This window comes from Oncorhynchus keta, chromosome 1, assembly GCF_023373465.1.
Source record: "Oncorhynchus keta strain PuntledgeMale-10-30-2019 chromosome 1, Oket_V2, whole genome shotgun sequence".
In the NCBI taxonomy this organism is placed as follows: Eukaryota; Metazoa; Chordata; class Actinopteri; order Salmoniformes; family Salmonidae; genus Oncorhynchus; species Oncorhynchus keta.
In genome coordinates this window covers 19,758,227-19,772,267 of record NC_068421.1, presented here as the reverse complement: position 1 = coordinate 19,772,267, position 14,041 = coordinate 19,758,227, and the positions used below count along the sequence as shown (strand labels likewise).

Sequence of the window (14,041 nt, the reverse complement as noted above, 5' to 3'; positions counted from 1 at the left end):
AAATGGCTATTGTTTTGCACAAACAAAAGAGCATCAATCACATTCCTAAAATATGTATTGGGGTACATTTTAAAAGATACTTTACTGAAGAGCTCAGTGACTTTCAACGTGGCACCATCATAGGATGCCACCTTTCCAACAAGTCAGTTCGTCAAATTTCTGCCCTGCTAGAGCTGCCCTGCTAGAGCTGCCCTGCTAGAGCTCCCCCGGTCAACTGTAAGTGTTGTTGTTGTGAAGTGGAAACGTCAAGGAGCAACAACGGCTCAGCTGCGAAGTGGCACAGCAAGTAAAAATCATCTGTCCTCGGTTGCAACACTCACTTCCGAGTTCCAAAGGGCCTCTGGAAGCAACGTCAGCACAATAACTGTTCGTTGGGAGCAAATGAAATGGGTTTCCATGGCTGAGTAGATGCACACAAGCCTTAGATCATCATGCACAATGCCAAGCGTTGGCTGGAGTGGTGTAAAGCTTGCCGCCATCGGACTGTGGACCAGTGGAAACGTGTTCTCTGTTGTGATGAATCTCGCTTCACCTTCTGGCAGTCTGACGGATGAATCTGGGTTTGACGGGTGCCAGGAGAAAGTTACCTGCCCCAATGCATATAGTAAAGTTTGGTTAAGTCTGGTGGAATAGGAATAATGATCTGGGACTGTTTTTCATGGTTCGGGCTAGGCCCCCAACAAAGTCTTAAAGAAACACTTATCAATGAATAATGCACAGAGTTCCCATTTGTATGTCACATTTTATGTTCGTGTATCACATTGCCAGAAAGGGTAAAATTATCACTATTCATCAATCTATACTTATTCTACTAAAATATCACTTGAGGGGTCTAATAAACCACGCTGATAACTGATCGATTAAACAAACACATAAATATTTCACATTGCATGTGTATTCGTATAGTATGATGATCGCACTACTGCAATGCGCATTTGGATACCCACTGCTTAAAGCCATAGCCCGCTCCTGTGCGCATGACGCCCCTCAATCAAGGCCTTTTCTTCCATGGTGCTCGTCCCCGTGTTCCATTTATTCCAGGAGGGATATCATAGGAGTTCGCGACACCGTTATATAGGTTTAAAGTCACTTATAGTCACCAAATCCCACTTTGCGTCTGCCTTCTTGAGCTGTTTATCCTAGGCGTGTGCCTCTGGAAACCTGTTTTGTTTGGTGAGTTTTTTTGTTTGTTGTGCCAACAATTGGACCTAATGTGCGGAAATGTTTATGATTCCTGAAATATAGCAATCCGTAGATTCACATGCCCATAAAACGTATAATATCCAGTGAGCGATTGACGATAACCTAGCCTAACTTTTGATTAATATTTCTTTTGAAAGTAGAAGGTTGGAATAATAAATGACCAATTTAATCGAATCCAACTCACATGCGTTTCAGGCAACCGCAAAAAATGTGGACTGAACGTCATATTTGATTTACCCTGGCGTTAATGTTTGACAGCTGGCCATCCTCCTGTCAACGGTGTGCACATAAACGGTACAACTCTCCCAAAAGCAGTATGAAATGAGATACGTGCACGGGAAAACAAATCTGAATGGAACAAGACAAACCGGTATGTTTCTTCTTTTTTTTTTTTTTGCTCAAAGTAAAATGTAAAATAATATGATTATCTGTTCATACTCTCTTATTTCCTATATTGCCATTATCCCTTTGAGTAGGCCTAGGCAACCTCCATTTCTTTTCATGAGTCAATAGATAATCTAATCACTAGAATATTGATAATGTATCTGGATGTATAGAGGCTATTGCCTAATCTACAACACTGGATTTTGCTTGCTAGGAAATGGCCTTTGGACATTGTGCATACTGCATGCTGGTTTGGTGAACACTATGTACTCTCATTCACCCCACTCCAACTCCTGCCACACACACTGTGAATTATGCTGATATCAAGATTAGATTAAAAAGCAGTGTTTGGTGGTTAAAGTAAAAGGCACTAGGAATAGTTCAGTGGTGAGATAAGCCCCCTACATCTACCCAGCCACAGCAGTCTTCCTATAATCTGGAGACACATTAATTCAAGGGTTTTTCTTTATTTTTTTAAAAACTATTTCCTACATTGTAGAATAATAATGAAGACATCAAAACTATGACATAAAACATGGAATCATGTAGTAACCAAAAAAGTGTTAAACAAATCTAAATATGTTATATTCTTCAAAGTAGCCACCCTTTGCCTTGGTGACAGCTTTACACACTCTTGGCATTCTCTCAACCAGCTTCATGAGGAATGCTTTTCCAACAGTCTTGAAGGAGTTCCCACATATGCTGAGCATTATTGGCTGCTTTTCCTTCACTCTGCGGTCCAACTCATCCCAAACCTTCTCAATTGGGTTGAGGTCGTATGATTGTGGAAGCTATGTCATCTGATGCAGCAATCCATCACTCTCCTTGGTCAAATAGCCCTTACACTGCCTGGAGTTGTGTTTTGGGTGATTTTCCTGTTGGAAAAACAAATGAGTCACACTAAGCGCAAACCAGATGGGATGGCGTATCGCTGCAGAATGCTCTGGTGGCTATGCTGGTTAAGTGTGCCTTGAATTCTAAATAAATCTCTGACAGTGTCACCAGCAAAGCACTATCACACCTCCTTCTCCGTTTACCTACTCTGCATCTCACAAAGACACAGCTGTTGGAACGAAAATGTTTATTATTGGCATCTGCTTGTAGTGGTTTCTTTGCAGCAATTTGACTATGAAGCCCTGATTTCAAGCAGTCTCCTCTGAACTGTTGATGTGTCTGACACTTGAACTCTGTGAAGCATTTATTTGGGCTGCAATTTCTGAGGCTGGTAACTTTTTCATGCACTTATCCTCTGCAGCAGTGGTAACTCTGGGTCTTTCTTTCTTGTAGCGGTCCTCATGAGAGCCAGTTTCATCATAGTGCATGGTGGTTTTTGCAATGACACTTGAAGAAACTTTCAAACTTCTTGACATTTTCCAGATTGACTGACCTTCATGTCTTAAAGTAATGAATGATGGACTGTTGTTTCTCTTTGCTTATTTGAGCTGTTCTTGCCATAATATGAACTTGGTATTTTACCAAAAAGGGATGTCTTCTATATACCACCCCTATCTAGTCACTACACAACTGATTGGCTCAAACGCATTAAGAAGTAAAGAAATTACACAAATTAACTTTTAACAAGGCACACCTGTTCATTGAAATGCATTCCAGGTGACTACCTCATGAAGTTGGTTAAGAGAAAGCCAAGAGTGTGCAAAGCTGTCATCAAGGCAAAGGGTGGTTTCTTGAAAGCATCTCAAATATAAAATATATTTAGATTTCTTTAACACTTTTTGGGGGGTTACTACATGATTCCATATGTGTTATTTCATTGTTTTGATGTCTTCACTATTTTTCTACAATGTAGAAAATAGTAAAAATAAAGAAAACCCCCTGAATGAATAGGTGTGTCCAAACTTTTGTGTGTGTGTGTAAACTCAGCAAAAAGAAAGTGTAAATATTTGTATGAACATAACAAGATTCAACAACTGAGACATAAACTGTCATAGTTCCACAGACATGTGACTAACAGAAATGGAACAATGTGTCCCTGAACAAAGAGGGGGTCAAAAGTAAGAGTCAGTATCTGGTGTGGCCACCATCTGTATTAAGTACTGTGGTGCATCTCCTCCTCATAGACTGCACCAGATTTGCAAGTTCTTGCTGTGAGATGTTACCCCACTCTTCCACCAAGGCACCTGCAAGTTCCCGGACATTTCTGGGAGGAATGGCCCTAGCCAGCCCTCACCCTCTGATCCAACAGGTCTCAGATGTGCTCAATAATATTCAAATCTGGGCTCTTCGCTGGCCATGGCAGAACACTGACATTCCTGTCTTGCAGGAAATCAAGCACAGAATGAGCAGCAGAGCCTGCAGGAAAGGGTACCACATAAGGGGGGAGGATGTCTTCCCTGTAACGCACAGCGTTGAGATTGCCTGAAATAACAACAAGCTCAGTCCGATTACACAACGCCCCAGACCATGACGGACTCTCCACGTCCAAATCAATCCTGCTTCAGAGTACATGTCTCAGTGTAACGCTCATTCCTTCGACGATAAACGCGAATCCGACCATCACCCCTGGTGAGACAAACCCGCGACTCGTCAGTGAAGAGCACTTTCTGCCAGTCCTGTTTGGTCCAGCGACGGTGGGTTTGTGCCCATAGGCGACGTTGTTGCCGGTGATGTCTGGTGAGGATCTGCCTTACAACAGGCCTAAAAGCCCTCAGTCCAGCCTCTCTCAGCCTATTGCGGACAGTCTGAGCACTGGTGGAGAGATTGTGCGTTCCTGGTATAACTCGGGCAGTTGTTGTTGCCATCCTGTACCTGTCCCGCAGGTGTGATGTTCAGGTGTACCGATCCTGTGCAGGTGTTACACGTGGTCTGCCACTGCGAGGACAATCAGCTGTCCGTCCTGTCTCCCTGTAGCGCTGTCTTAGGCGTCTCACAGTACTGACATTGCAATTTATTGCCCTGGCCACGTGCAGTAGAGGGAATGATTTATTTCAGCTTCTATTTCTTTCATCACATTCCCAGTGGGTTAGAAGTTTACTTACACTCAATTAGTATTTGGTAGCACTGCCTTTAAATTGTTTAACTTTGGCCAAACGTTTTGGGTAGCATTCCATAAGCTTCCCACAATAAGTTGGGTGAATTTTGGCCCATTCCTCCTGACAGAACTTGTGTAACTGAGTCAGGTTTGTAGGCCTCCTTGTTCACATACACCTTTTCAATTCTGCCCACAAATTTTCTATAGGATTGAGGTCAGGGCTTTGTGGTGTCCACACCAATACCATGACTTTGTTGTCCTTAAGCCATTGTGCCACAACTTTGGAAGTATGCTTGGGGTCATTGTGCATTTGGAAGACCCATTTGCGACCAAGCTTTAACTTCCTGACTGATGTCTTGAGATGTTGCTTCAATATATCCACATAATTGTCCTACCTAACGATGCCATCTATTTTGTGAAGTGCACCAGTCCCTCCTGCAGCAAAGCACCTCCACAACATGATGCTAGTGTTCTTCGGCTTGCAAGCCTCCCCTTTTTTCCGTCAAACGTAAGGATGGTCGTTATGTCCAAACAGTTCTATTTTTGTTTCATCAGACCAGAGGACATTTCTCCAAAAAGTACAATCTTTGTCCCCATGTGCAATTGTAAACTGTTTTCTGGCCTTTTTTACGGTGATTTTGGAGCAGTGGCTCGTTCCTTGCTGAGCGGCCTCTCATGTTACGTCGATATAGGGCTCATTTTACTGTGGATATAGATACTTTTGTTCCCGTTTCCTCCAGCATCTTCACAAGGTCCTTTGCTGTTGTTCTGGGAATGATTTGCATTTTTGCACCACAGTACGTTAATCTCTAGGAGACAGAACGCATCTCCTTCCTGAGCGGTATGACGGCTCTATATATATATATATATATATATACTGCTCAAAAAAATAAAGGGAACACTTAAACAACACAATGTAACTCCAAGTCAATCACACTTCTGTGAAATCAAACTGTCCATTTAGGAAGCAAATTTCACATGCTGTTGTGCAAATGGAATAGACAACAGGTGGAAATTATAGGCAATTAGCTAGACACTCCCAATAAAGGAGTGGTTCTGCAGGTGGTGACCACAGACCACTTCTCAGTTCCTATGCTTCCTGGCTGATGTTTTGGTCACTTTTGAATGCTGGCGGTGCTTTCACTCTAGTGGTAGCATGAGACGGAGTCTACAACCCACACAAGTGGCTCAGTGCAGCTCATCCAGGATGGCACATCAATGCGAGCTGTGGCAAGAAGGTTTGCTGTGTCTGTCAGCGTAGTGTCCAGAGCATGGAGGCGCTACCAGGAGACAGGTCAGTACATCAAGAGACGTGGAGGAGGCCGTAGGAGGGCGAAAACCCAGCAGCAGGACCGCTACCTCCGCCTTTGTGCAAGGAGAAGCAGGAGAGCCCTGCCAGAGCCCTGCAAAATGACCTCCAGCAGGCCACAAATGTGCATGTGTCTGCTCAAACGGTCAGAAACAGACTCCATGAGGGTGGTATGAAGGCCCGACGTCCACAGGTGGGGGTTGTGCTTTACAGCCCAACACCGTGCAGGACGTTTGGTATTTGCCAGAGAACACCAAGATTGGCAAATTCGCCACTGGCGCCCTGTGAAAGATGAAAGCAGGTTCACACTGAGCATGTGACAGTCTGGAGACGCCGTGGAGAACATTCTGCTGCCTGCAACATCCTCCAGTATGACCGGTTTGGCGGTGGGTCAGTCATGGTGTGGGGTGGCATTTCTTTGGGGGGGGCGCACAGCCCTCCATGTGCTCGCCAGAGGTAGCCTGACTGCCATTAGGTACCGAGATGAGATCCTCAGACCCCTTGTGAGACCATATGCTGGTGCGGTTGGCCCTAGGTTCCTCCTAATGCAGGACAATGCTGGACCTCATGTGGCTGGAGTGTGTTAGCAGTTCCTGCAAGAGGAAGGCATTGATGCTATGGACTGGCCCGCCCCGTTCCCCAGAACTGAATCCAATTGAGCACATCTGGGACAACATGTCTCGCTCCACCAACGCCACGTTGCACGTGTACAGCACTTTGAGATATCAGCTGATGCACGAAGGGCTATATAAATCAATTTGATTTTATTTGATCCCTCAGGAGACCATCCGCTACCTCATCAGGAGCATGCCCAGGTGTTGTAGGGAGGTCATACAGGCATGTGGAGGCCACACACACTACTGAGCCTAATTTTTACTTGTTTTAAGGACATTACATCAAAGTTGGATCAGCCTATAGTGTGGTTTTCCACTTTGATTTTTGAGTGTGACTCCAAATCCAGACCTTCATGGGTTGATAAATTATCAATGGAAATCAAACTTTTGTGTGATTTTGTTGTCAGCACATTCAACTATGTAAAGAAAAAAGTATGTAATAAGAATATTTAATTCATTCATATCTAGGATGTGTTATTTTAGTGTTCCCTTTATTTTTTTGAGCAGTGTATATATGAATGTCACTTTTATCCAAATGGGTGCATACATTTTTACCTACGGGTGGTCCTAGGAATCAAACCCACTGCCCTGGCATTGCAAGCGTCATGCTCTACCAACTGAGCTCCCTCTTTACCGTCCTGTCTCCATTCTATCCTCCTCCTACCCCTCCTTCGTCCTGCACACTTTCACCCCAGAAGCCCACTTTGAGCTGGCCCTGGTGTTGTGGAGTGGCCCAGGGAACAATGGCCCCACCAGCCCATATGGAGACAGACAGTGTAACCACGGTGATGGAGCTGTGGCAGATCTTTATATTCCCATCATGTAGCAAAAACCCTTTCACATAATTCACGTAGTACAGCAGGAGACACAGAGAGAGGGGAAGATTAAAGAAAATGTTTGCATGACAAATTAGTGTCTGTGTGTGACCATTACATTAATCCCTAGTGTGTGTGACCATTACATTAATCCTGTGTGTGTGTGTGTGTGTGTGTGTGTGTGTGTGTGTGTGTGTGTGTGTGTGTGTGTGTGTGTGTGTGTGTGTGTGTGTGTGTGTGTGTGTGTGTGTGTGTGTGTGTGTGTGTGTGTGTGTGACCATTACATTAATCCCTAGTGTGTGTGCTCAGTGGGCCAGCCTTACTGGTGTCTTTGCGTAAGGCCATAACCATGGCAATGCCAAGCAGTGTCTAATAAAAGGCTGCTTCCCTCAATCTCTCTCTCACTTCCTTTCTCTTCCTGTCTGCCTTGCCAACCTACGTAGCACAGCATGCTCAACATCAGCAGATGGGGATAGATGGAAGAGCGAGGTGGGAGAAAAGGACAGGAATATGTCTAATGTCTCACCCTCCATCGAGTGGAGCCCTCTGTGAATGCAGCCTGCTGTATCATCCATCTGTGTGGGGGACATCTTTGGTCTGTCAAAGAAGAGGATCTTTCATTTACCAGAGTTGTGATCTGTTGAGGAAAAATCTCTTTGATATGTGCTAGAAAAGGATGACTGTACAGTGGGGATCTCTCCTCATTGTGTGTTTCTGAGGAGGATCTTTGTGTTGGCCAAGGCTCTCTGAATAATGGTTAATAGGATACTGTGGCTGCACATGTTACATTGCATCAGCCCATAGAAAATACGTGATTCAGGGATGGCCCCCTCACTATTTGAATCGTCAACAGTACATGTTGACTATGCTGACCTTTTGTTTTGGTGAAGACTAAAAAATAATTGCATGACAAGGGTGATAGGATGAATTTGAGCTATAAATGCATTGAACTCAACATGTCAATAATGCGAAAGACACCATCCTGTCTTGACGGAACACTCCAAAAGAATGACAAGTGACAGGGTGAGGAGGAGGAACAAGAGGAGGAACAGAAGGGAGAATAAAAGGGTCATCATGATTTTGACGTGGCCCTTCTCCTACCATGCCCCCATACCCTGTGTGGGTGCTGTGTCGGGGGTGGGGAGGGGGCAGGGTGATGTGTACTAAGTGAGGAAGGGGTGTGCCATGCTTCCCAAGGTGGCACCCGTTCTGCCCACCACCGCTCTATCAGTCCCCTATGTGTGCCGTTTTGTGCCCTTGCTGTTGCCACTCTGTGGAGCTGCCATGCTGGGAGTGGGCTTCTGCCACCTGCTGCCTGCCTCCTGACCCCACCTTGACCCCTGGGTGGACAGCCAGTCGAGCTGGGGAACAGGCGGAAGGAGGGACGAAGGCCTTCTCACAGGTAAGGAAGCTTATTTTCTTTTCAGGTAGGATAGTTAGACATCTTTGTTTTAGACAAGTGAGAGGCACACAAGTCTTATGGATGCTCAATCTGGTCCCATGGCCCTATTCAATCTTCAGATGAATATAGGTCACACCCTCCAAGTGACCCAGTGACTGAACCCTCCCTGACTCACCTTCCCATTCTTTCCCACCCCACTAATCCCACCTGCAGGGGAATCCATTCGTCAGGGACACAGGGGATGTCAAGGACCAGAGCACTGCTGCATATGGTGAGTGAAATGGCACCTTGGCAGCAGTGAAGGCTGCTGAGGGGAAGACAGCTAACAATAATGGGTGGAACAGCAAATGGAATGGCATCAAACACATAGAAACCATGTGAACCACATAGAAACCATGTGTTTGATGTATTTGCTACCATTCCGCTCCAGCCATTACCACGAGCCCGTCCTCCCCAATTAAAGTGCCACCAATCTCCTGTGCTTGGCAGTTAGTCTAGGTCAGACACATTCTGCAGGCTCTGGGAGGCATGCCAGATAGTTATTGTTGTTGTGGTTACTCTGTTTCTTCAGAGTTGGGTTTCTGGTTCCTCTAAATACTGGTAAACGTCATGGGAAAATGAGAATAAATGGGTCAATGATAATCTGGCATGCTTACATCCCTACATGCTTTAAAGGGCGCCAACTGTTTTGTGGGCTGTTTTAACTGTTCTCTGTGTATGCATGGATACAGGCTCACCACTGGAGGGTGCTATAGAACTACAAGAGGAAAAGATGGAACAGTCTGTCAGTGAGTCCAATGCAAGACTTTATCCAAGAATGTATTGATATACTGTGTAGAACAGTGGAGGCTGCTGACGGAAGGATGGCTCATAATAATGGATAGAATGGAGTGAATGGTATCAAATCAAACACATAAATACCAAGTGGTTGATACCATTCCATTTACTCCATTCCAGACATTATTATGAGCCATCCTCCCCTCAGCATCCTTCACTGGTGTAGAAGAAGAGTACAAATACACATCTTATTAATTACAATGAATAAATCAGGTTTCACCTTCTCTTTTGTCCTAATCTTTCCCTTCCCAGGTCTGACGTTCACCCTGGATCCCTCTGTTGCTGCTCTATCCCTCCACCTCCTCCCTCACTATGACCTTCCACGGACCAAGCCCTCTGTCACTACCCTCTCATCACCATAGCAACAGGGTCACTGGTTCAGTATCCCAGGAGTCTGCCCCTCAGCTCCTCCCTCAGGTGTGTGGGGACGTGGTCATCGTCAGGGGTCAGTTTTACTGGGAGGTGGATGTCTGCAACAGCACTCTGTATAGGATAGGTGAGGATGTGCACTCTACTCCACCTGGCCATGAGTTAATGGTAGTGGCAGAACAAGTACAAATCACTGCTTTGATAATAATACTCTTAGCCTCTGGCATGCTGATATATTTCTACTGACAGATTGGCTACATTTCTTACACATAATCATGTGGCGGTTGTAGCCTACAAATACATACAGGCAGTCTTGTGCAAATACTCCCACACACTCATAATATTGTCCCTAGGGCATACATGACACAGGCTCTGTCCTACATAAAGTTCATTCACGTCCTTTAACTCTGCTCTGTGGTGCCACCCGGTGGTGAACAGGATGTCAGCATGGATTTCCCAGCGCTTGGCCGAACCACTAACAATTAAATAGTTTTTTTAACAATTTCATTTTGGCTTACAAGGCATATTGACATCTGCTCTCTGTAAACAACAGAAACTCTAATAATTTGGCCCAGCAACAAGCCATAAACAATCTGTTGATTTGAATCAAATATGACAGAAATATGCAGCTTCATCATTAACTGTAGAGAGTCAGGCCAAATACGTATTAGTGGTTGTTGACCAGGATGACTGGCACTGTCGACCGAACACGGGATGGGAACAGCATTGATATTTCACATATTATTGCTCACTCGTGCCTATCCCACATGAAAAGAATACTACGGTTTACTATAGAATGCTACAGTACTTACTATAGAATGTTGTAGTATACTATTGTAAATACTACAGTATACTACAGACTACAAACACTCCAGTAAATTCTACAGTAATCTTTGCAAAAACACTACTGTAATTACTATAGTATATACTACAGTATTTAATTTGCATATACCCAGCACATTCCCCTCCTATATCCCAATTTGTTCCACCCATAAGTGAGAGATGTTTCTCTCTTATGGGTGGCACCAATATTATTGTGTTCCCTACATAGAAAAGAGCAGAAGCTGACTGTCCATTCAGACCTCAGTTCTACCTACCTACTGTATAGGTTATGGAGAATTTGCTCTTTAAATGTTTTGTCCATTAGGGTTCCACAAGTATTTTACAGTCTGCAAAAATACTACAGTAATTACTATAGTATATTGTTTTTCTTACTACGAATTTTATACCATAGTAAACTAACAACTACAGTCTTCATGGGGTCTTCCTGGGGAATACATATAACAACTTTTTGTTTTTAAGTACAAGTGGCTGCCACGCACTGCCGCTACTAAATGCATATAGGGGAAACACTGTAGGTGCCTGGGGGACAGTTTGTTCCTGCTCCAATCAACATGTTTTAGTCAGGCCAAACGAGGCAACAACTATGTAGCTTTGTTGAGTGCAGAAAAAGTCGGGCATAAAGACCACCCCGTTTCATAATGACATTGCAATGTTTATTCACACAATATTTAAAGACATAAGTTCCTTTCCTATTTTCCATACAGGAGTGAGCTCATTGGACGATGCTTGCGGCTGGTGGCTTGAAAGGCGGGGCTTGTCCTTCTCCACTGTGTACGATAGCCGTCGGGAGCCCTTACTGCCCACTCGCTTCAGCAACGCTGGGGTGCGTCCCGCTCTGGGGCTGGGCCAGGGCATGCTGAGGCTGAGGCTTCGCTTTGGCCTACCCCCTCCACCCCACATCTTCCTCAGCCGAGCGTCCGCCGCGTCCACTGGTGGGGGTCGCTGGCGCAGAGACGTGCCCTTCCAGTCTGTACGGGCGGTCATCCAGAAGTTTGAGGAGCTGGCGGTGTCAGATTCTCACTCTGGGCTGGTGTCCAGTTTTGGGTCGTCCTGCTCCACTCTGGCCTCCTTGGCCGAAGCAGGCCCAGGTCTAGGCTTCAGCCTCAGCCCAGGAGCAGCTTGCCATCGTGGGCAAGAGGGGAAGGGGGCTGGGGCAGAGTAACATGTGGAGGACAGATTATAGTACCTTGTACAATGATGGGCCTCTACCCGCTGGTGATCGGAGCAAACTACTACCACGTCACATTACAAATAGGTTTTTATAAGGTTGGTGATGACACTGTGCGAAAAATTTGGGATAAACTTGTGAGATGGAAGGGCCATTCTTCTGCTTTATGATAGGAGAAACCCATTTGGGATGAGTTTGATCTTTGGATGACTATTTCCATGACTAATTTCTCATCTCTGAGGAACTCTGTGACTTTCTCATCAGTGTGATTGTGACCCAGTAGTTTACTTTCTCCCCAGGATGCTGGGCTTCCTCTCAGCTACACAACCCCCAGAGGTTTGGGGCTGGGCCCGGGCTGTCTGTAGGAGGAGGATTTCTCACTGGGGGTCCCACATTCTGGTGTGGGGGTTGATGGTAGGACAGTAGGGTTGATACGGATGGTGGCGGTGTGTGTGAGGATGTGAGGTGTGGGAGTCAGTGGCAGTGACACTACCAGTGTTGACACTGGGTCACAAAGACAAGTGGTAAAGTACATTTATCCAGTGGTGTGTGTGTGTTACTCCCTCTGCCCCATCTTGTCTCTCCATTATCTGTCTGTTTTCTCTTTTTCTGCTTTTTGCATGTTCTGGAAAGGACAATTCAATCAATTGGTCAGACCACCCAAGTTGTAAATCACATTGTACATTTTTGTTTTTTAAATCCACCAAATTAAAACAACCATCAATCACGGGAAGAGCCGTTTGTACCTGTGGAGAGGAGAAAACAAGATGTCAACCGAGTAGTTGTTGGGCTGGGCCAATAATTTAATTCATTCACGTGCTACTTGTCACGCATCTTCAGGGAACATAATTGCGCACAAAAGACTGCGTCAGTATCGGTGGAATAATTCGGAAGAGACGGTTGGTCTGTGAGTCAAATGCGCTGTTACACTGTCGGCCCCCGAAACGCTAATCTTGATGACTGTGTTGATGTTTAATGGTCGAGGTATTTACCGCAGGAATAAAAATGTGTGTACTGCGGCCAGTTATCACTGGGTTCTCGACTCTTGAGAACTATCAACTTTCCAAAGCAGCTTAAAATAAAGTGTGGAAGTAATCTCACTCTTATAAACAAAATTAGAAGGGGTAATGCAGAATTCAAAGGCACTCAGTAATGAGGTTTCTGTCGGGGGGTGATTCAAGCCTGGTGTTTGCTTATCGAGGGGGGAGCAGATCTGTAAGCAACACGGGAACAGCTGTAGAGAAGAACAGACTCACATAGACCCTGAACATTACATACAGTACTGTAGGTGTCCGTGAGTTATTATTTTGGCGCCAACGTTTAGGCCGAGTAGTATAACGGACACAACGGTCTGGTAACGTTAGAGAATCAAGACTAGGCCTAAACTACTATATAATATCAGATATATACAGCAGGCTGCTACAGTGACGACTTGGAGTAACGCAATTGTACAAGCCTAAAGTGAGAGATATCACAGTTGGATCCGAGGTGTCAAAGACAAGTGGTGTTGTGTCCCCCTCCTCCCCACGTTTCCATGCCAATGGCTTCTGGTCGCTAATTGCACGGAGGGCAATAATTAGACTCACACTCTCCATCTAGGGAACCCTCGAAAATGGATTGTGAGCAAAAGACAACCAGGAGCACCAATTTCATTCGCACCCCCGTCCACTTTCATTTAGCCGTTTCGGCAGTGTTTGCGTATTGATTCCGAGTGTTTATACATGAATAAACATTCATTCTAACCAGACCGCAATTTACATTTTGTGTGGCTATTCTCTACTTTCCATTGCTAGGAGTAACACAAGAATTAGCCTGACAACACCAAGTCATGTAGGCTTGGTTGTTCTTATTACCATCATTATCAACATCAGCATAACAGTAGCTATAAAGACATCATCCCTTACCGTTTTGTTGTTCTGTCAGTTTCCATTAAGAACCGATTTATATTTCATCATGTATACGTTTAATTTATAAACACTGGCATGGCTATTCAATCACTGGCATGTTATTATTTTTTCCATCATTAGGCTAAATAATATCCACCTCCTCCAAGAGTCATATTAAGGATTTTATCAAGGGTCAAATAAAATGAGTCATCGTATTTCTGA

At 44.8% G+C, this 14,041-nt stretch overlaps 1 protein-coding gene across 7 annotated transcripts; it reads left to right on the top strand.

Annotated features, from left to right (window-relative positions):
- The first annotated feature begins 1,154 nt into the window (after window positions 1-1,154).
- On the top strand, window positions 1,155-12,660 carry LOC118371081 (uncharacterized). 7 transcript variants are annotated; one of them, XR_004822921.2, is made up of 7 exons: window positions 1,155-1,173; window positions 1,462-1,573; window positions 8,594-8,716; window positions 8,930-8,987; window positions 9,448-9,504; window positions 9,806-9,970; window positions 11,470-12,660. XR_004822921.2 is itself a non-coding variant. In XM_035756404.2 (7 exons), the coding sequence occupies exons 6-7, from the start codon at window positions 9,866-9,868 to the stop codon at window positions 11,925-11,927; spliced, it is 642 nt and encodes a 213-aa protein (XP_035612297.1). In that variant the 5' UTR covers window positions 1,155-1,173; window positions 1,462-1,573; window positions 8,594-8,716; window positions 8,930-8,987; window positions 9,448-9,504; window positions 9,806-9,865; the 3' UTR covers window positions 11,928-12,660. The 7 variants fall into 7 exon arrangements, 5 of the variants coding, with proteins under 5 accessions (XP_035612297.1, XP_035612293.1, XP_035612296.1 ...); XM_035756404.2 differs by having other exon boundaries at window positions 9,806-10,049; XM_035756400.2 differs by lacking the exon at window positions 1,155-1,173 and having other exon boundaries at window positions 1,430-1,573; window positions 7,758-8,716; window positions 9,806-10,049.
- Window positions 12,661-14,041: the final 1,381 nt, after the last annotated feature.